We start from the raw sequence: 23,085 nt of genomic DNA on the forward strand, positions 1-23,085 counted from the left end.
TATTGGCTGGGCCGCAAAAATATTCATTGTGGGCTGCATGTGGCCCACGGGCCGTGAGTTTGACATGCTTGCTGTAACCAGTAGTTTCCACCTCAATACCTCAATGACAGACACAGCCTCTTCCTTGCTCTGAGCGACAACTAGTTCAATCCCCAAGGAAACAGCACCTGCAGTAGGACGGCATAATGGAGGGCAGTCATTCTCAAGAAGAGGAGATTTTTCCCTGGCCAGTTTGGTTCAGTGGATAGAGCGTCGGCCTACAGACTGAAGGGTCCCAGGTTCTATTCCTATCAAGGGCACATGCCCAGGTTGCTGGCTCCATCCCAAGTGGGTGGCATGCAGGAGGCCCACATTCCAAAATTGACTCCCAGGTCCCAGGGCATACAACTTCAAGCCAAGTTAGAATGCCCTTTCTTTAACCAGAACAAGGCAATCATGGTTAACAGAGCATAATTAATATTTCCCATAACCACAGGTAGCCCCCAATAGTCTGTTTTTGCCCCTAACAAAGGTCTCACTCATTTACGTCTTCATTAATTCAGCAAAGAGTCATTAGGGCTGTTTAATGCCAGCGATTGCAGGTCAGGGAGATAAAATGACAGCTAACGTTTGCTGAGGGCTTAATAAGTATTAAACATTGCTCTTAGCACGTCCCACTGAATCCTTGAGCATCCCTCTGAGGGAGGTACTGCTGGGAGCTCCACTTTACACATAGGAAACTGAAGCTTAGAGAGAGGTCTGCCCAAGGTCATATAAGAGTAATAACTGAGTTTCAACCCCAGGCTGTGTGAATCCAGGGCAGGTGCTCTTAAGCCATATTATGCTGGAGACAGCCCTGGTCCCTGCTGCCACCGGGATTGTGGCCCTTGGGGAAGGCAGACACTTAATGGGAATGCACAGCAGATTGTCTGAGGGAGCCTGGGGATGTAGACATGTAACGGAAAACACAGGTTTGGCTGCCTGCTCCCTACAAAAGTCAAAATCACGAGACGTGCTGGTGCAAAAGGGAAGAGGTTTAGTCAGGTGACCTGGGAGAATGGTGTTCTCCTGTCTCAACGCCCATTCCCCCTTTCTGTTTAAGCCCACGAGGTTTCGTGTGTTTTTTCTCTCTATCCATTCATCTTTTTGGCTTTGGGCCTCTTCGTGTAAGAATCTCCCCCTGCGCCATCTTGGCCAATGGGAGAGACTCCCTGGCCCCCACCTGACTGTCTATGTGGAAACAGATAGGCCTCCTTGACGCCTAGAGGATAGCTAACTGAGACCAGAAGGATGAGCGGGATCTGGCAAAGGTATGACGAGAAAGTGAAGCGCATCCAGGCAGGTGGCAAGAGGCAAGGGGGCAAAGAAGCTCAGGACCTGAAAGACAGGATTGTGTCTGAGAAGGTGCCCTTGGGCCAGAGGCCTGAAGAAAGTGAGGGAGCACCTTGCCCAGCAAGGAGGGAAAGGTGTACCTGGCCAGAGCAGCGAATGAAAAGACTCATGCAAATGCATGCCTGGCACATTGAGGAGGATCAAGAAGGGTACCGTTCCTGGAGCAGAGGAAGCTAGAGAGAAGCCTGAGAGATGCGGTGGAGGGGCAGGCTCCTGTCACGTGGGCCTGGCAGGCCCCTAGAGACTCACGCGGGGAAGATGAGGAGGCACTGAAGGGTTGGAAGAGAGGTGTGACCTGCTGTTCAAGGTCTGCTTTTGTTCCCTAGAGTGTGAGGGAGCAACAGGAGGGCAGGGACTTTGCTTTGCTCGCTGCGGATCGCCAGCCCTGGAAGAGCATCGGGCCCTGGATAACACTCCGTAAATATTTGAACAAGTGAATGAACAAATGAATACATTAATGCAAAGACCGGATGAGTGCATGAGTAATTGACTCCTTCAGCCATCCTGCATTCTATCTATCCCAATGTTTCAAACCCGCCACGCCTCTCCTCCGTGCCGCTCCCACCCGCGCCGCTGGGCTGCCGCTCTGCGCCACGGCCGCCAGAGGGCGCGGAGCGGTGGCGTTTCCAGCACGGAAGGCTTTCCCTGAGGCACCGCGTGAGGCGGGGCCTGGGGGCGGGCGCCGCTCAGCTGGGCCGGACCCACCCGCAGCCGGAACGCGAGGGAGCGGCTGAGGCTGTGCAGCGACGGACCGGAGCAGTTTGGGGAGCACACCGGGCGAAAATGGCGGAGAGGCAGGAGGCTCTGAGGGAGTTCGTGGCGGTGACGGGTACCGAGGACGACCGGGCTCGCTTCTTCCTGGAGTCGGCCGGCTGGGATCTGCAGGTAGCGCCGCGAGGCAGGCTCCGTCGGGCAGGCCGGGGGCTGCGAGGCGCGGGCGCCTGGCACGTCCAGCCCGCGGTGGCCGAAGCGCACAGTCATCCCTCCGGGCCGCGGCCCGACACAGGCCTCAGGGGCCTGCGGCCGCTTGCCAGGCGGTTCCAGCGCGGCTCGGTCGTGGGGAACCGCGGGGCAGCCCCGGCCCGGCCCTGCCTGGCCTCAGTTCCCCCTCCTGCCTCGCCAGGTCGCCGGGCCAGCGAGACCCGGGCACTGCAGCCGCCCGCGTGGATGGGGGACCCTGGGGGCGTGGCGGCCGCGCCGACTCTCGGCCGGAGTCCGGGCCGAGGGACCCCACCGCGGGCCGAGGGGTCGTTGATGGCCGTTCCCGACCGCAGGAGGAGGGGAAGCCGGCCCAGAATTTGGCCCACGCCCCCTCCCACCCCGTTGCTGGGAGAACCTGCCCCCGGGGCGGTGGCGCAGGGTTGGCTTGTATTCATCTTTCTTAGTTACCTTCCCTGTCAGATGGAGGTCTCGGAGAGGTGACTGTCTAGTTCCCCGGCACGCATTCAGTATTCATAAATACTTATTAAGACATGAAGATGAGCCACACGCAGGGTTGGTTTTTTGTTTTTTTGTAAACTGTTTAAATCACTCGTGTCTGGAACGATGCCCGGCACATAAAAATCGCAGAAAGAGTTGCATAAATGTTCCTGGCCGGCGTACATCTTGGGAAGAGGGTGATTAATGTTTATTGAGCGCCGACCACGAGCCGGATGGTGTTCTAACTGCTTTTACGTGTCCTGAGTCATGTCAGCGTTGCGCTTTGCAGCTAAGGTGTCGGGCGCTTCAGTTAGGTGCTCAGGGCCGCACTGCCTCGCCGGTGGGAGAGAGAACATTAGAACTCAGTGCTGTCCGATCCCCAAACCCAGCTTCGTCACCACCGTGTGCCAGGCACTTCACATATGACGGTTCATTTAATCCGGGCAGGACTGAGGTCCAGAAGACGAGCCCCGTTGTATAGGGGAGGGGCTGGAAGCTCGGAGGGTAATGAATATGCCAGGGCTACACCGCCAATAAGCAGTGAGTTTGGGGTTTGTCCTGGGCCTGTTGACTCCACCGTTTAAATTGCTTCCCCAAAGAGAGAAAGCGTCACACCTCTGCAGACCGTGTGAGCAGAGCTCCTGTGCAGGGCAGAAATACAAAGTGCAGACTCTGCCTGAAACACCTGGGAGCTCACGGTGTTATCAGCACGCCACCAGCCCCGGTCTCCTCACTGTAGGGGGCAAACAGTGTCACGCCTGCGGCCTGATTTGACTGGCCAGGCCATCCCTTGAGTGAAGGCACCTCTCGGTGCCTGTCACTCATATCCCATGACTGCACACTTGCTCCTTGCAAGCCTGTTAGGTCCTGCAGTGGCACACTGCCTGCAGCCGGCAAGTTACATTGTACCCCGTGAAGGCACACAGTTCCTCGTGGGGTGATTATGGCCCACAACAGCTCACTGCCTCCTTTAAGGCCGGTGACCTTGAGGACGGAAGCCATGTCCTTTTCATCTCTGTCGACCTCCCTGCTCTTTATTTCTTTTGCAGAGTAAGTGATTAGTAAATGCCTGACCATTGAATCGATGAGAGAAACAATCACAAATGGCCACAAGACTTCCATGTTCCTTGCGTATAGAGCTAAGACATGGCTCTATAGATAGTAAAGGATTCTCTCATCCCTTGTGCAGGTTTGGTGGGATGGGTGGGAAACCGAGCCTCAGAGAGAGAGTAGAAGCAGCATCTGCACTGGCCGCACAGTTCCTGGCTCCTGGCTGTCACACAGGAGCCTGCACACTCTGCCTGGGCTGGAACCTGGCTCTGCTCCTTACCAATTGTGTGACCTGGGCCGTTTCCTTAATTTCTGAGGACTTCTGTATTAACGATAAAATGAGAGGATGGTAGTTAAAATTACATAGGGTTCTTTGAGGATGAAGTGAGTTAGCACATGTGCAGTTACACTCAATGTGGCATGTAAGTGCTCAGTAATTGTACACGGCTTTTACTGATCATGTTTTTTAAAAAAATGAGAATGAGGAGTGTCTCCATCCCAGCCTTCCTTCTTGCCTTTCCCCCCTCAGAGTAGGTGGAATTTGTTTCAGGTAGCAGTTGGTCTAGTTTTCTAAGACCCTTGGGTACAGACCTAGTTGTCAGTGTGGGCCGTATCTTTGTGTCTGTGCTCCTTTGTGCTCAGAGGAGTTATGTGTTAGATGAAGGCCTGTTTGAGGACCCCAAGCAACTACCTCTCTGTTTCAGATCGCCCTGGCGAGCTTTTATGAGGACGGAGGGGACGAGGACATTGTGACCATTTCGCAGGCAACCCCCAGTTCAGTATCCAGAGGCACAGTCTCCAGGTAAGGGCTATTGGGTGCGCTTCCAGCAGGGATGAGGAGCTGTTTCCTAGCTGACAGAGGGTTCAGCCTGGCATATGGAACAGTGAGTTTCAGTGGCGAAGTTAGACTGACCGGTGGGTCCTAGTTCTTTGTCCAGAAGGAAAACTCTGGTGGCGTTCTCAGAAGCCAAGCTGTGCTAGCTCCTTAGAGGAACTCTGTCCAGCCTGCCTTCCCCCAGTCCAGCCCGTTTGAGCTCCCTGCTCCTTTCCTGTGAGGATATGCATGACACTCTCAGGTGGGGACTCTGAGTGAGTGTGGTTTATGATCATCCTGGGGGAAACCTCAGAACCTCCTTTTAAGATGTTTGAGGGTCTTTTATTTATGAAAGTCAGGAGTGGACTCTTCATCTCTGAGGTTTCAGTAGAAACTGAAGGACTTCCTTCCAGGGGTGCTGTAGATGTACAAGATTAGACTTTAAAAGGGGTTTTGTTGTTGTTTTGGATTGTTTGTTTGTTGACATTTTAGGATGCCCATTACCCTATTAAGAAGTCTTAGAGTCCAGCTGGCGTGGCTCAGTGGTTGAGTGTTGACCTATGACCCAGGAGGTCATGGTTCGATTCCTGGTCTGGGCACGTGCCTGGATTACAGGCTCAATCCCAGGGGTGGGGTGTGCAGGAGGCAGCCGATCAATGATTCTCTCTCATCATTGATGTTTCTATCTCTCTCTCCCTCTCCTTTCTCCTCTGAAATCAATAAAAATATATTTAAGAAGAAAAAGTCTTAGAGAAAGTAAATGTATTCGGGTTTGACTTCAATCCTGGAATATAGATATAGTGTTTCTTTGCCAGTGAGTTGCTAATTGTGTTTCTGAGCCTTAAATTACATGTCCCTTTATTTTTATTTATGTATTTACTTTTTGGTTAATCCTCACTTGAGGATATTTTTTCAATTAATTTTCAGAGAGAGAGGGAGAGAGAAACATCGATGTGAGAGAGACACATCAATTGGTTGCCACCTGCATGCACCCTGACTGCAGCAGGGAATGAACCTGCTACCAACCCAGGTATGAGCCCTTGAAAGGGAATTGAACCTCCAACCCTTTAGTGCTTGGGCTGGTGCTTTAACCATTGAGCCACACCGCCAAGGCACATTTCCTCCCTTCAACAGAAAACTAACCCCAGATCTCATTGCTTCCTTTTTTTTTTTTTCTTATTTTGTTTTTTGTTTTTTTAATTAAATCTTTATTGTTCAGATTATTACATTTGTTCCTTTTTCCCCCCCCCCCATAACTCCCCTCCTCCCAGTTCCCGCCCCACCCTCCGCCCTCACTCCCCACCCACTGTCCTCATCCATAGGTGCACGATTTTTGTCCAGTCTCTTCCCACATCTCCCACACCCCTTTCCCCCCCAAGAATAGTCAGTCCATTCCCTTTCTATGTCCCTGATTCTATTATAATCAACAGTTCATCCTGTTCATCAGACTATTTATTCACTTGATTCTTAGATTCACTTGTTGATAGATGCATATTTGTTGTTCATAATTTGTATCTTTACCTTTTTCTTCCTCTTCCTCTTCCTAAAGGATACCTTTCAGCATTTCATATAATCCTGGTTTGGTGGTGATGAACTCCTTTAGCTTTTCTTTATCTGTGAAGCTCTTTGTCTGACCTTCAATTCTGAATGATAGCTTTGCTGGATAAAGTAATCTTGGTTGTAGGTTCTTGGTATTCATCACTTTGAATATTTCTTGCCACTCCCTTCTGGCCTGCAAAGTTTCTGTTGAGAAATCAGCTGGCAGTCGTATGGGTATTCCCTTGTAGGTAACTGAGTTTCTTTCTCTTGCTGTTTTTAAGATTCTCTCTTTATCTTTTGCTCTTGGCATTTTAATGATGATGTGTCTTGGTGTGGTCCTCTTTGGATTCCTTTTGTTTGGGGTTCTCCGAGCTTCTTGGACCTGTAAGTCCATTTCTTTCACCAGGTGGGGGAAGTTTTCTGTCATTATTTCTTCAAATAGGTTTTCAATATCTTGCTCTCTCTCATCTTCTGGCACCCCTATAATTCTGATGTTGGTACTCTTGAAGCTGTCCCAGAGGCTCCTTACACTATCCTCGCATTTTTGGATTCTTTTTTCATTTTGCTTTTCCGGTTGGGTGTTTTTTGCTTCCTCACATTTCAAATCATTGACTTGATTCTTGCGCTCCTCTGGTCTGCTGTTGGGCGTCTGTATAATATTCGTTATTTCAGTCTGTGTGTGCTTAATTTCTAGTTGGTTCCCCAATATAAGATCAAGGGTCTTATTAGTTTTCGTGTAGATCTCATTAAGTTTATCGGCAGCTTCTAAACAGTTCTTGAGAGACCTTAAAAGTGTGGTTCTGAACTCTATTTCTTCCATTGACAATTTTGTCCTGTTTCTTTGTCTCCGCATTTTGTTATGCTTCCTTGGTGCACCCCCTAGTGGTCTTTGTTCGCAGTCTTATAGATAAATCTTGATTGTTGTAGCTAATTCCAGGGAGGGTTTGACCTCCAGGCCAAGTGGCTATGAGAATCAGGTGGGTCAGCAGTGAGAGAACTTCTGTCCTCTAGGGAGGTGCTAATCTAGCCTTTGCCTGAGGCTATCCGGCAAATGCCTTTGCCTGAGGCTATCCGGCAAATGCCTCTGTGCAGGGCTTGGGCGGAGCGGGTCGCACAGGATCAATAGGGTGGGCCGGAGAGAGCAGTTATGGCGGCTCTCAGTCCTGTCCCCAGGGGCTCTGCCTCTCTGAGTCCCAGCACCCGCTGCAAAGCTCGGAGAGAAAGCTGCACTCTCTCTGACCGAAGCCAGACAGTCCCGCTTCTCCCGTTTGAGTCTGGGTCCCTAAAGACTCGCCCGGATCTGGTGCTCAGAGTCTGCGACTCCCTCCCAATTGAAAACAACAACCGCGCCCTCCGCCGCCAGCCCGCTCCGCGCACTCCGCACCTCAGAATTTGACTTCAGCACTGCGCCTCCTCTGAGTGTCCGTATGCGTTTCTCTTTCCTCCTAGTTGTAGGACTTCCACTCAGCCAGCATTCCTGTGGTTCTGGGTGAAGTCCCTTCCGTTTTTTGGTTTCACTTTTGAAGTAGTTGTTCAAAGCAGCAAACTCCGGCGTTAACCTATGCCGCCATCTTGGTTCTCCTCTCATTGCTTCCTTAACTAATTTCCCTTCCTCCCATTTCCAGAAGAAAGAGGTTGTAGACAACTGATCCTTCCATTATTCCTAGGTGCTAACCTGTGAGATGTCCTTAATGGCACATCAGGTTGTTACTGCTTGGGACATAGTTATAGAATAAGGGCTCTTGCAGCTGCTGGTATAAATAGCTGATTTCATAGCCACCCCAGGTTACTATTGGGGTGTTGGAATGTCAGAGAGAGAGCGGGAGAAGTTGAAACAGCCTATGATGTCAGTCACGTATTCACACCTCTGTTTCCTAGTAATCCCAACATCCTATTAAGGGAGTGGTTAAGAGATCTGTGACCTTAGGCAGGTTACTTAACATCTCAGTCCCTCAGTTTTTCTCACTTGTCAAATGGGAATGATAATAGTCCCTACCAAATAGGAGATTAAATAAGTTAATATTTAAAAAGCACTTTGAACACAAAGAGCTATTAATGTCATTTTATTACTACTGGCATCCATTCTCACCTTCCCCATTTTTTCTTTATGTTTCTTGTATTTCACAGCAAGTATACATATTTAGAAATAGACATAAAGTAAAAGAATCAAGGAAATAGGAGAGTTTAATGTTAAGACTGAGGGCAGTAAAAGGCTGAACACATGCAGACCCAAAGGCCTTACTTTATTGCTTTGGTTAAACCTCAGACTTGGCATTGAGGGAAAGGAAGGGCAGTTTGTTGCAATGTTGTCCTTGTCCAGAAGGAAAACACTGACTGCATTCTCAGAAGCCGAGCTTGTGCTGGCACCTCAAAGGAATTCTGTGTGGGGCCTGCTTCTTCCCACCCCCAGTCCGGTTTGACTTGACTGTTGCAGGACACTTAGTCTCCTCTGGGCTCTCCCCATGCTCCACTCTCTTTCATCTCAGATATCTTTCATGTCGTCGCTGCTGCTATGAATGACAATTAGTAAGTTACTCCTTTGACTCTAGAGCAAGGGTTCTTAGTGGGGTGGCTCTGAACTCTTTGGAGAAATCCATGGAATGGTGAGAAGGTTCATAAATTACCTGAGATTGTAGGCAAAAATTTGTTGGTAGTATTTTTTCTGGCAAGGAAATCCATAGCATTTGTCAGATTCTCAAAGGTCCTCAGGACATAAAAAGGTTAATCATTGCTACAGGAGAAAATCTAAATTCCTTCATAGTAACAGTCATTTATTGAGCATTTACCAAGTACCAGGCACCGGATTAAGTCTGTACATATATCTCTTTAGTCCTCACTACTACTCTGTGAGGTGGATACTGCTGTTACTTCCATTTTGCAGGTGAAGACACTGAAGCTGGGCATTTTCCCAAGATCACACCGCTAGTAAAACAAGGGTCTCAATGCAGCAGTCTGCTTCCAGCATTCAGCGTTCAGCTGAATTATGTCCTGCCTCTCCTTGTGGACTTTCAGGGTCCTCCAGAGTGCAGTGAACTTGCCATCCTAATCGTAACCCCTTTTCTCATTCACCTCACTGATTTCTTGGTGTCTCGATTTTGCCTTGTTTTTGGTTCTTTCTCTTTTGTTTGAGCCTCTTATCGGACGGGGCAAGCCCACCCTTGCTTTCTGCCTGTCCAGATCTCCTGCTTCTCTCCGGGTTTACCTCCATCTCCACCTTCCCTACTGAGCATGTTACCCCAACCCACAGGCAGGACACCACAACCCTGTTCCTCAGAACTCCAGTCACAACTGTAATTCACTTATTTGATGCATATCCTTTTTCTGCTCGGTAACATCTACTGTGTTTTTGTGAACTCTTCTGACATTTAACTTCGTTTTTTATCACTAAGCAAATCATAAGTTCCAAGAAGTGGTAGGGGCTGGTATTTCAGGAGCACCCACATCTGTCAAGCTCTGCCAGATATCTTCACGTTCTCTTATATTTCAGTAGCTGTGGAAGTAGGTAGGGTGCTCACCATTTCACAGGTCAAGATGCTGAGCCTTAGAAAGGTTGAGTAACTCACAGTTGCTCTTATGCCAGATTCAAGCCCACGTCTGTCTAATTCCAGAGTTACTTCTACTTCCCTGTTCAGCATCTCCCACCCCTGTACCTAGCACAGGGTCAACCAAAAGGAAGTTAGTTCCTATTTTGTTTTTTTCTTCCATCTAACAAAACTATACTTTTTGAGAATTTCAGGGACTACCATTGTCTGATCTAAAACTATACTGTCCATTATAGCCACTAGCCTCATGTGGTTGTTTAATTAAAATTAAATATTTGTACTTAACCACATTTCACATGCTCAGTAGCCACATGTGACTAGTGGTTTCTGTATTGGATAATCCGCACTGCAGAAAATGTGGTCTGGCAAAGGACGTTTGTGCCACTTCAGGGTTCAAGGGTAGCCTGGGAGAGACAGTTTTGATGTTGAAAATTGAGATTTCTGAGACATTTTGCCAACTTGTGGAGGACATAGACAAAATATTCTGAAATTGGCAGTGTCCTCGAGACATCCATACCATTAAGGTAACTCTCAGAGCAGTGTTTCTCAAACTGGAACAAGCATCAGAATTACTTGGAGGGCTCCTTAAAAGCAGATTGCTAGACACTCCTCCATAGTTTCTGTTTGAAGAGGTCTAAAGTGGGGTCCGAGGATTTGCATTTCTCACAGTTGCATAAGTAATACCGATGCTCCAGTCCAAGGACCAACACTTCGAAAGCCGCTGCTCAAGAGTAGCACTTGAAATGTGCTACATTATGCATCAGTACCCCGGTTGTTCACAGAAAGCCTATGAGGTTGGTGCTATGATTATCTCCGTTTCCACATGAAAAAACAAAGGCTTAGAAACTTTATTAGTATGCCCAGAATCCTAGGGTAGGACGCTAAGTTGGGATCGGACCCAGATACGTGGACATCAGAATCTGTATTAGGTAATGTCAGAGTCTAGATATAAGAACTTTTGGGGAAAGAAACCCATATCCAGAACAAGTGTTTTACTCAAGCAGGTGCACACATGTGTATTAGAAGGTGTTTAACAACAGAAAGCCAGGATTTTTTTATTTTTATTTTTTTTAACCCATGTCATATAGAACATCAAAGAATACCCAGGAAGTTGCTCACAACTAACTTGATCAGGGAATGTATTCGCCTCATCAGTTGGTCTTTGTCTTCCCATTTCTAGTTGATAGAACGTCAAAGCCTGTTCTGTCCCCTACTTGTTTCCTTCTAGACTGAACTGGAACTTTCTTCCTAGTTAAACAATTCTTCCTTTCCTGTCTAGCCTCACTAAATCTGTATTGCCCTCTTGCCCCCATATCATAGCAATGCTATTATTTTCTCCTAAGAAATACAGGAAATGTTTTCATAAAATTTGTGTCTTGTGATCCTTGAAAAACTAAGATTGTTCTTCGTGGACAAATCTAAACTAGAAAAAAAGTGGCAGTAAGACAACATCAGAAGAGGGAGTTAATCCTTCACACACCCATTTTGTGTGTGCCTCTCTACCACACCTCAGACAACTCTGCTTTTTTCTAAACACTAAAAATACTTATTAAAAAAATTTTTTTTTATTGATTTCAGAGAGAAAGGGAGAGGGTGAGAGAGAGAGAAACATCAGTGATGAAAGAATCATTGATTGGCTGCCTCCTGCACGCCCCCAACCAGAGATCGAGCCCACAACCTGGGCATGTGCCCTCTATCGGAATTGAACCTAGGACCCTTCAGTCCACAGGCCAAAGCTCTCCACTGAGCCAAACCAGATAGGGCCATTAGTAAGTTTTTTAAATAGTGCATACCCCCATTTTGTTCCTCTCCCCCTTTCTAAACTTTTTTTTGTTTTTTGTTTCCTATTGTTGTCAGGATAAAGGTGAAAATCCTGACTGAAGCCTGAATTGTTTTCAATTTTTATTTGAGGGGTTATTTATTTCTTTATTTATTTTTTTATTGCTTAAAGTATTACAAAGAGTATTACATATGTCTCCTTCCCCCCCCCCCCCCCCCCGCCCTTGACAATCCCCTGGCCTCCCCTACCCCCCAGTGTCTTATGTCCATTGGTTATGCTTATATGCATGCATACAAGTCCTTTGGTTGATCTCTTACCCGCCTCCCTCCTGCCCCCCCAACCCTCCCTGGCCTTCCCGCTGCAGTTTGACAATCTGTTTGAGGAAGCTCTGCCTCTGTATCTATTATTGTTCAAAAGTTTATAATGGTCTCTATTATCCATGAATGAGTGAGATCATGTGGTATTTTTCCTTCATTGACTGGCTTATTTCACTTAGCATAATGCTCTCCAGTTCCATCCATGCTGTTGCAAATGGTAAGAGTTCCTTCTTTTTTATAGCAGCATAGTATCCCATCGTGTAGATGTACCACAGTTTTCTAATCCATTCATCTACAGATGGGCACTTAGGCTGTTTCCAGATCTTAGCTATGGTGAATTGTGCTGCTATGAACATAGGGGTGCATATATCCTTTCTGATTGGTGTTTCTGGTTTCCTGGGATATATTCCTAGAAGTGGGATCACAGGGTCAAATAGGAGTTCCATATGTAGTTTTTTGAGGAAACTCCATACTGTCTTCCATAGTGGCTGCACCAGTCTGCATTCCCACCAGCAGTGCACGAGTGTTCCTTTTTCTCCACATCCTCTCCAGCGCTTGTCGTTTGTTGATTTGTTGATGATAGCCAGTCTGACAGGTGTGAGATGGTACCTCATTGCTGTTTTGATTTGCATCTCTCGGATGAGTAGTGACTTTGAGCATGTTTTCATATGTCTCTTGGCTTTCTGAATGTCGTCTTTTGAAAGGTGTCTATTTAGGTCCTTTGCCCATTTTTTGATTGGATTGTTTATCTTCCTTTTTTTTTTAAAAAAAAATATATTTTATTGATTTTTTACAGAGAGGAAGGGAGAGGGATAGAGAGTTAGAAACATCGATCAGCTGCTTCCTGAACACCCCAAACTGGGGATGTGCCTGCAACCGAGGTACATGCCCTTGACCGGAATCGAACCTGGGACCTTTCAGTCCACAGGCCAATGCTCTATCCACTGAGCCAAACTGGTCAGGGCTGTTTATCTTCCTTTTGTTAAGTTGTATGAGTTCCCTATAAATTTTGGAGATTAGGCCCTTATCAGATATGACATTGGCAAATATGTTTTCCCACGCAGTGGGTTTTCTTGTTGTTTTGTTGATGGTTTCTTTTGCTGTGCAGAAGCTTTTTATTTTGATGTAGTCCCATTTGTTTATTTTCTCTTTAGTTTTCAATGCCCTAGGAGCTGTATCGGTGAAGAAATTGCCTCGGCATATGTCTGAGATTTTGTTGCCTTTGGATTCTTCTAGTATTTGTATGGTTTCCCGTCGTATATTTAAGTCCTTTATCCATTTTGAGTTTATTTTTGTGTATGGTGTAAGTTGGTGGTCTAGTTTCATTTTCTTGCATGTATCTGTCCAATTTTCCCAACACCATTTATTGAAGAGACTATCTTGACTCCATTGTATGTTCTTGCCTCCTTTGTCAAATATTAATTGAGCATATTGGTTGGGGCTGATTTCTGGGCTCCCTATTCTATTCCATTGATCTATATGTCTGTTCTTGTGCCAGTGGCTTTGTAATACAGCTTGATATCTGGTATTGAAATCCCACCTATTTTGTTCTTTCTGAGGATCACTGCAGCTATTCGGGGTCGTTTTTTATTCCAGATGAATTTTTGGAGAGTACGTTCTAGGTCTGAAATATGCCATTGGTATTTTAATGGGAAGTGCGTTGAATTTATAGATTGCTTTGGGCAGTATGGACATTTTAATGATGTTGATTCTACCAATCCATGAACACGGTATGTGCTTCCATCTCTTTATGTCTTCCTCTATCTCTTTTTTCAACGTCCTGTAGTTTTCTGAGAAGAGGTCTTTTACCTCTTTAGTTAAGTTTATTCCTAGGTAGCTTAATTTTTTTGGTGCGATGGTAAATGGGATTGCTTTTTTAGTCTCTCTTTCTGCACATTCACTATTGGTGTATAGAAATGCCATAGATTTCTTGGCGTTAATTTTGTATCCTGCTACATTGCCGAATTCTTCTATTAAGTCTAATAGTTTATTGATGGAGCCTTTCCCCTTTCTAAACTTATTCTCAATTCTATGTCACCTTGAAGAAATAAATGCCACATTATTTTACATATAAACTTGGAGAGATATAAACTTGAAGACATATAAACTGTCTTCTACAAAGATCCTCTTCCTGTGCACCAAAAAATCTAACCCCAGTGTCCTCAACTCCTTAACAGCTGGTGATGGGGGTTACCTTTCATGAACTTCCCTGAGATAATTTTGTTCTTTTCTCCATCTCCAGCGATAACAGGGTAACATCCTTCAAAGACCTCATTCATGACCAAGATGAAGATGAGGAAGAGGAAGAGGGCCAGAGGTGAGTCTTTCATGGGGGAGCATAGTCCACAGAAAAGTCCTTGATAATATGTAAGTCATGGTAATGTGTAAGTCATCTAGAAGGATAAACGTGTTTGGTTACCATTAGCTATTACTACTGTGGACTAGTCACACGCATAGTAGAAACAGTCTCCCCCACCTCTCAGAGATAGCTTAGAAGTAATCCCTGTTCCCTGTTACTACTGCTCTTATTTTGGTATATTCTGGGTTTATTTTTGTTTTTAATTGTTAAAATATTTGTTGAAGAAAATTATGGGAAGGGAAACAAATCAATAAGAAAGAAAAAATAACTTATAATACCACAACCCAGAGGTAACCAGGTATCAATATTTTTGGTGTATTTTTTTCCAGCATTTTCTTTTTAATTAAAAAAAGCAATGCATTACAGCCCTGACCAGTGTGGCTCAATTGAGCATCTTCCTGGGCACCAAACGGTTGCTGGTCCAATTCCTGGTCAGGAGACATGCCTAAGTTGCTGGTTCAATCCCCAGTAGGGGGTATGCAGGAGGCAGATTGATGTTCTGCTCTCACATTGTTGTTTCTCTTCCTTTCTCTCCCTCTAAAAAATCAGTAAAAACAAAACAAAACAAAACGTTTTTTTTAAAAAAAGCAATACATCATTCCCTGCTGGCATGGCTCAGTGGTTGAGCTGCGACCTATGAACCAGGAGGTCACGGTTCAATTTTCCGTCAGGACACATGCTCAGGTTGTAGGCTCCATCCCCAGTGTTGGGCATGCAGGAGGCAGCTGGTCAATGATTCTCTCTCATCATTGATGTTTGTATCTCTTTCTCCCTCTCCCTTCCTCTCTGAAATCAATAAAATAATATTTTAAAATAAAATAAAATAGCCCTGACCGGTTTGGCTCAGTGGATAGAGCGTCAGCTTGCGGACTCAAGGGTCCCAGGTTCGATTCCAGTCAAGGGCATGTACCTTGGTTGTGGGCAGTCCCCAGTAGGGAGTGTGCAGGAGGCAGCTGATCGATGTTTCTCTCTCATCGATGTTTCTGACTCTCTATCCCTCTCCCTTCCTCTCTGTAAAAAATCAATAAAATATATTAATAAAAATATAAAATAAAATAAAAAGCAGTACATCACATAATAAACAATAAAAGGCTTATAAATGTTTCTTTCCCCCACTATACATGCACCCATACTGTTTGTTTTTAACTTTTAGGAATGTTATGAAATTAATGTTCATTGTAGAAAATACAGAATAGTGTAATAAAAAAATACAAACACTCATCTACTATTTGGTAACTACATTAATATTTTGGCCTGTTTTCACTTGGTCTTGGTTCTGTGTATAAATATACTTTGTTTTAAATACTGTATTTTACATGATGACGGTCAGATAATTTTGTTTTTTGTTCTGTTGGGTTACTGCTACATCGTAAATACTTCACGTTGTTAAAATTATAAGTGTTTTCAATGACTATAATAATACATCATATGGATGTCCAACATTTAGATTGTTTCATTTTTTAACACTATAAATATTAGTGCTGTGAACATATCTGTCTGTTAATCGTTGACTACATTTCAGATTACTTTCTTAGAATAGTTTCTAGAAATGAAAATACCAGGTCATGACCATGAATGATGAATGTTTTTTGTTTTGTTTTTTGAATGAATTTACTTTAGTGTTGTTGTTTTTTTGTGTTTTTTTTTTATTGCTGAAAGTATTACAGATGTCCCATTCCCCCCCCCCCCCCCCCATTGACCCCTTCTGGGCAAACCCCTGCCCCCCGCCTCCCACCTCTGGTCTTTATCACACTACTGTGTGTGTCCATGGACTGTGGGCATGAATGATTTTAAGGCAATTGATGAACAGGCCCCTAGTTCATAACCAAGGCTTGGAGATCCCTTACAGTCCATTGAGCAGAATTTCATGTACCCGGAATGAGCAAGAATGAACTGGCTGCAGCCTCATTTCACGGGTTTTGCTTCTCCCTGGACTCTGCCTCGGTCTGTCACACATTCCTAAGGAACGTTGTGTAATAACCATTATGGAAATGCAGTTAGGTTATCATGGTCATTTGGGAAGTGGGCTGAGAAATTGTATGTGTTTTATTCTCTGATTTCATCTGAATACACTTTACACTGCCTTCAGCCTTCTTGGGTACACTCAAGGTTCAGAAATAAATGTTAATTTTGGGGTTTTACACTCCTTGAGTGACAGGCAATGTCATCAAGTATGTGACTGCCCTGCTCCTAAATGACCTCTTCTTCCAGGCATTGACTCTTCATTTCACATCCTAATTACTTCCTTGTCTCCTCAGCATTTTAGACCTCATGACTCTGCTGGTAGTGTTCTTGCCAAAGCCTATAGCTTTGCCTTGCATTTCTTTTCTCTTTTTGTATATATTTTATTGATTTTTTTACAAAGAGGAAGGGAGAGGGATAGAGAGTTAGAAACATCGATGAGAGAGAAACATCGATCAGCTGCCTCCTGCACACCCCCTACTGGGCATGTGCCCACAACCAAGGTACATGCCCTTGACCGGAATCGAACCTGGGACCCTTCAGTCCTCAGGCCTACGCTCTATCCACTGAGCCAAATCGGTTAGGGCTGCCTTCATTTCATAGGGAATGTCAGGAAATGAAAGGTTGAGACTGATTTTTATAGGTTCCTAATTCCCCCTACCCAAGTACATGCTATTGACTCAGCTGTGAATAGGAGTAATAAGGAGGCAGCTAGCCAGGCTATGTGACTCCTGGTTTTCAGACCCAGGTAAAAAAGTGCTAACTTAATCTCAAGCCATGCTGGCCCATTGCAAAACCTAATGTGGGTACCTTCAGGCTTGTTTTTGAGCATCCCTGACCTTTTCAAATACCCTCACCACATTGCCCCCAGTATATGTCACAAGAATAGCAAGGTGAGGTAAGGCTTGGGTGAGCTCTTGGTGCTGCATCACACCACCTTACATGTGTGCATTACTTTGTGCTTGTTCTTTTGCATACATCTGCTGATTTGAACCTCGGCCCTGACTTAAGGAGCAGGTAGGTAGGGCATGTGATTTTTTTCCTCCCATTTCAGAGACAAGGAAAATAAGATACAGGGCAATGCACTGGCTTGCCCAGGGTCACTCAGCAGCAGAGCCAGTACTGGAGCCTCGCTGCCTGTGCTAACTATGCCACTGTCACCATTAGCACAGAACTGCTAATGGTAGCTGCTTGTGACTGTGGCCATAGTTGCTATGTTCTGGAGAGGTGTTGGCCACTGGATGACTAATTGTCAGTTGGGACTCTGTGAAGCTGACTTGCTATCATGCATGCCTGGAATGCCCTTCCCTGATTTCTTCACTTGATAATCTCATACTCCTACTCAAGACTCAGCTCCGAAAACACCTTTCTTAGGAAGCCTTGACTGTCCTCCCCAGCTCAGTGTTTCCAGAGCACCCCTTATACTGGCCTCTGTTGCTGCTCACACTGCATTATGCCTGCCTGCCTCCTTACATGTGTCCCCAACTAGATAGAAAGTTCCTTAAAAATGGGCATAGTACCCTTCTCCTCAATGTGCCCAGCACCTAGCCCAGCACCTGGTACATACTGTATTTGTGTTTTCAAGTACGTTTGATGTTAGATGTGCGTTTTCCGCACAGGTTTTATGCCGGAGGCTCGGAGAGAAGTGGACAACAGATTGTTGGTCCTCCCAGGAAGAGAAGTCCCAATGAGCTGGTGGATGATCTGTTTAAAGGTGCCAAGGAACATGGAGCTGTAGCTGTGGAGCAGATGACCAGGAGCCCTGGAGAGACCAGTAAACCAAAAGTGAGCATAGAAGTTCGTCTCTGTCCACAGGACTCAGGTTCCAGCAAGAGAAGGAGGCCCTCCTCACCCCAGTAGTGACTGAATTTTTGTTTTGTTTTTCATTTGTTGCTGACTCTCATACACAGAAGAGCGGCACGGTTTCTCCCACCCTTTAATATGAAATCAGGATTTGGAGCAATGTTTTCAAACTTGTGACCTGTGGTCTGGGTTGGGTTCTGCACACATTTTATATGGCCTGTCCAATTTGACTTAGTGTTTTGCTTTATTTTGTTTTACTTGAATTAATAGGCACCTGTTTTATTTAAAATCTGGATTTCTGTCTCTTTGGGGAAATCAAAAATTCTGCTGTTACCCTATACACCAATTTCTGCCTGGTGGTGATTAACTAGAGCGAGGAGCAACTGTTCCCTTGAGCCAAGCAGCGTTCCCCTCTTCCTGGCCACTTAATGACCAGACTAGTAAATGGCTCTGCAGTTCCACCTGGGCCTGTAGCTCTACATTTGTGGAAAGTGGATCTAGTAGTTAATGAGCTTTTAATACATCCTTGTATGTGAGTAACCCCACCTCTATTGACCCATTCCTCAAGTCTTTATGAATTTTTCTTTTATAGCCATTTGCTGGGGGTGGCTACCGCCTTGGGGCAGCACCAGAGGAAGAGTCTGCTTACGTAGCAGGAGAAAGGAGGCGGCATTCCAGTCAAGATGTGAGTGTGCATCTACCTTCCTTAGGGGGAAGTTTGTGAACTGTTCTACCATTTTTCTGAAGGGATTGGTCATGTTACATATGAGCCAGCAGCCTGTGAAAGGGAAGAGACAGTGCCCTTGCTGTGGCCCATGAACAGAGAAGCTTACCTGAGAATCCAAGGTAGCTTTCATTTGGCTGGGCAGAGGGCTCTGAGAAGGGGTAAGCAGAGGGGATGGACAAACAAAGAAGTCTACTGGCACTCCATGGATCTCAGGCAGAGGGGCAGCATATTCAGGGTTGTCTGGTGGGCTAGGCAAAGCTAAAGAATGATCTCCAGACAACCAGAAGAGGCGTGAAATGCAACTTTTAAAAGAAAATTTCCTTACTATTACCCAGTTCTCTTGTCCTTGTGCATAAGGGTCCCCCCTTCAGTAAGACTAATCATACTATACTAGAGGCCCGGTGCACGAAATTCGTGCATTGAGGGGGAGGGTCCCTCAGCCCCGCCTGCACCCTCTCACACTCTGGGACCCCTCACTCCTTATCCCCCGCCTGCTCACTGCTTCTTAGCGCTGTCACAGAGGCAGAGAGGTTCCTGCCACCACCACTGCGCTCACCAGCCGTGAGCCCGGCTTCTGGCTGAGTGACACTCCCCCTGTGGGAGCGCACTGACCACCAGGGGACAGCTCCTGCATTGAGCATATGCCCCCTGGTGGTCAGTGTGCATCATAACAACCAGACATTCCACCGGTCATTCCACAGTTTGGTCGATTTGCATATTAGGCTTTTATTATATAGGATAAACAATTTTGAGGTTGTTTTAATTTAATATTAATGCCATAATCTTTTTTTAAAAGTTCTCTCTTGCTTTTTTTAAAAATATATTTTATTGATTTTAGAGAGGAAGGGTGAGGGAGAAAGAGATAGAAATATCAATGAAGAGAGAGAATCATTGATCGGCTGCATCTGCACACCTCCTACTGGGGATCGAGCCCACAACCCGGGCATGTGCCCTTGACACAGAATTGATCTCAGGACCTTCAGTCTTCAGGGTGACGCTCTGTCTACTGAGACAAACCAGTTAGGACCATAAACTTTTTCATATAGCCTTGTCACCATTAGTTTCCATAATGTATTCATTTTTTAATCATTTGGGCTTTTATTCCAAAATAAAAGGCCAGGAAGAAGAAAATAGAAATTCTATTCACCTGAGGCAGCTGCTAATATGTTGGTTTTTAGCCTTCTAGACCCTTTTCTATGAATACATATAGGGAGCTCTAGATATTTTTAATGACTGCTAAATAGTCTGTAGGTAGTTTAGTTGAGCACAAGCTACATGCCAAGCACATTGGCAACCCTTCTGATGAGGAAGCCACAGTTTCAATTAAGTCATCTGCTCAGAGCAGCCACTGAGCTAGCGACTGGCAAAATGAAAGCACAGACCCAGGTCTGCTTAAATTAAAGCCCATTCTTTTAATCTGTGCTATATTATCTTCTTATTTTAGGTTAATACTTATTTGATTGGTTATTTCCTGAGCGTACATTAGTATTTGTGCTGTATTTACTTATTTATTTGAGAGAGAGAGAGAGGTTAAGAAAGAGATAGAAACATTGATGAGAGAAACATCAACATCAATTGGGTGCCTCATGCACACCCCCTGCTGGGGATTGAGCCAGAAACCTGGACACGCGCTCTGACCGGGAATCGCACCTATGACCTCTCGGTGCATGGGTTGATGCTCAACCATTTAGTCACACCAGCCAGGCTGTCTGTCTGTCTGTGTTTTAATAATGGCACAGTAAAATAGTAAAAACATGCTAACTTGCAGGTTCACAATGGTGTGCTTGCGGGGTTCCTGACAATGTATGGACTGCTTACCTCCTCTTGTCACAGGTTCATATAGTGTTGAAGCTCTGGAAGAGTGGATTCAGCCTGGACAATGGTGAACTCAGAAGCTACCAAGACCCATCTAATGCCCAGTTTCTGGAGTCAATCCGCAGAGGGTGAGCAGAAAAATCCTCTTCTAGATTCCATGTCATTGAGTGAGATGGGTGATCTGAGTATTTACTATTTAAGAAGTAAACATTTGTAAGCAGATTTAGCACAGTTGAGGTATAGATTCACAGATCTGCTTCTGTGTCTTGTTTTGTTTGGTCCTTGAGCATAACCAACTGACCAAATAAATACAGGTCTCTACCATGCCTTTGAGTAGACAAGAGAGAAGGGGAGGCAAACAGATAGCCATGAGAGTAGCCAGCTTTCTGTGGAGGCCCAACGATTTTCACTGAAAAGTTTATACTATCACTGTCATTCCCATCCTCTGTGTGGGTCCCAGCATTGCATTTTCTCCTGCAGGGAGGTGCCAGCAGAGCTGCGGAGGTTAGCTCATGGTGGACAGGTGAATTTGGACATGGAGGACCATCGAGATGAGGACTTTGTGAAGCCCAAAGGAGCCTTCAAAGCCTTCACTGGCGAGGGTCAGAAACTGGGCAGGTAAGGAGCAGCACAGGTAGGAGTGGAACTGCCTGTTAGGCTCAGCATATCCTGTATATTGCTCACTTTGTATAAGTCTTTACAAAGTATTTCACATTTTATTTTTATGGGAGGAAAATTATGGAGAATGTGGACTTTGATGTTAATAGACCTGAGTTTAAATCTTCATTTTCTAGCCCCATGCATGACCTTGGATTGTATAGCCTCAGTTTTCCCAGTTATAAAATGGGACTGATGAGAGTCCTTACTTCTTTGGTTATTGTTTTGAGGAGCACACAGAGCACTGCCCCACAGTGAGCAGTAAGGGTAACACATTGCTGCTTTGACTCAGTAACTTAGAGTGTGAAGCCTTGATGGCTTTAGGCTGAAACAGACACACATACTCAGGTCATCTGAAATGGGGATTCAGGGGGAATAAGGGATTTTGGACTCTTCCCTCCCAGCAAGCCCTGCAGCAGCATTGTTCAGGATCCAGAAAAGCTCAAGGATACTGTTGCCCAGTGCGGGCTACTGGTCAACCATTATGTTAGCTCTTATCTCTTACTTCTGTGGTCCTTCCTGATACTCACTCTGTCACTTCCTGTAACTTTTCTGCCTGTGTCCTCTGCCACGGCCTCCATCTTGCATTCAGACCTCTGATGGGATCTGGTTAATTGATAGGCACTGTTACCTCTGATAGGCAGAGTTCTCCCACCAGACCCTTGATCAGTCTATATGCAGGTTGCCTTCTCTTAGGGTCCCATTCACTTGACCATTATTCTTCAGAGGGAACTGAGTACACATGAGAGGCACTCAGAGCATAGTCCTTATTTTACAAAGAGAAAGCTGAGGCTCTTGGACTTTAAGGGTTACCCTGGGGTACATGACTGGTATGTGTTGGAGCCAGAACACAGGCTTCTAATGGCATTCCTTCCCACACTTCTGCATCACAAGATATTCTCTCTGACCTAGATCTGGTAGCTCTTCCATTGCCCTTGCTCTTCTCACCCTCATCTGCAGGGATCAAAATGTGGTCTATCAACAGCTGTGCTCTTTGAGCTGCTGGCTGGCCCTCTCCTAGGATTCCCTACCTCCCTGTCGGCCATCATGCCTCATCAGAGGCAAGGGCATTAGAGACCAACAGAGTATAATTTACCAGAACCAACTTAGTTAAGTCCACCCTGCTCATCATTTCACCTACCACATTGGGGTCCTGGGTTAGTCCAGGACAACTATTCCCAAGGTAGTCCATTTGTAGCTTCCCTGTCAGCTATGGTAAGCTTTGTAGAGCACCAGATAATTTTTTTCTTTTAATATTATTAAAATGGATTGTGTTTAATAATTTTTTCTTTTAATATTATTAAAATGGATTGTGTTTATCTTTTTTAAAAAATAGAAAATGCAGATAAAGAATAAAAACTATTCCTAAACCTAACTCCCAGTATACTCAGTCAGTATCCTGGAAGTATCCTTCTAGTTTTGCTGGTATATGTACAGTATGTGTGTAAACATGCTGTTTTAGCACCTGCTATTTTGCCTAATCCATGTAGTATTGCTGTCATTCCATATCAGCAGATGTATTTCTATAACTTTATTTCTAATGCTAATATAATTTTCTGCCCTACGTATGTGCTATAATTGAACCAGTCTCTGCTGTTAAACATTTAGGCAGCTGCCAGTATTATGAACAACATTGCAGTGAATATCTCTAATTAAATCTTTGTATGCCCCTTAATCATGGACTAGGAGGAAAATTGCTGGCTCCAAAGGTCTTCACATTTTTACGTTGTCAAATTGATCTCCAAAAAAGGTTTTACCAGTTTTTTTACACACCAGCAATTATAGGGAAAGGCTCAGAACACCATGTAGTTTGGGGATTGTTCAGTTTCATAATACTAACAGGAAATGCTTTTACTATTAGAAGACCCAACAATATTAGGTGTACAAGACTCCGCATCTCAAAAAATGAAATATTTTTAAGGCAGGCTGT

The 23,085-nt window shown here is 45.2% G+C and overlaps 1 protein-coding gene across 2 annotated transcripts in view; it reads left to right on the plus strand.

Annotated features, from left to right (window-relative positions):
• The first annotated feature begins 2,096 nt into the window (after positions 1 to 2,096).
• Positions 2,097 to 23,085, plus strand: part of NSFL1C (NSFL1 cofactor) — a 28,972-nt gene continuing 7,983 nt past the window's right edge. For both annotated transcript variants that reach the window (XM_059705809.1, XM_059705810.1), the window contains exons 1-7: positions 2,097 to 2,256; positions 4,545 to 4,642; positions 14,075 to 14,149; positions 17,773 to 17,938; positions 18,549 to 18,641; positions 20,517 to 20,626; positions 20,979 to 21,116. In XM_059705809.1, the coding sequence (XP_059561792.1) occupies positions 2,155 to 2,256; positions 4,545 to 4,642; positions 14,075 to 14,149; positions 17,773 to 17,938; positions 18,549 to 18,641; positions 20,517 to 20,626; positions 20,979 to 21,116 (782 nt within the window). In that variant the 5' untranslated portion in view covers positions 2,097 to 2,154. The remainder of the gene's footprint in view (positions 2,257 to 4,544; positions 4,643 to 14,074; positions 14,150 to 17,772; positions 17,939 to 18,548; positions 18,642 to 20,516; positions 20,627 to 20,978; positions 21,117 to 23,085) is intronic.

Source organism: Myotis daubentonii, chromosome 8, assembly GCF_963259705.1.
Source record: "Myotis daubentonii chromosome 8, mMyoDau2.1, whole genome shotgun sequence".
NCBI classification, from domain to species: domain Eukaryota; kingdom Metazoa; phylum Chordata; class Mammalia; order Chiroptera; family Vespertilionidae; genus Myotis; species Myotis daubentonii.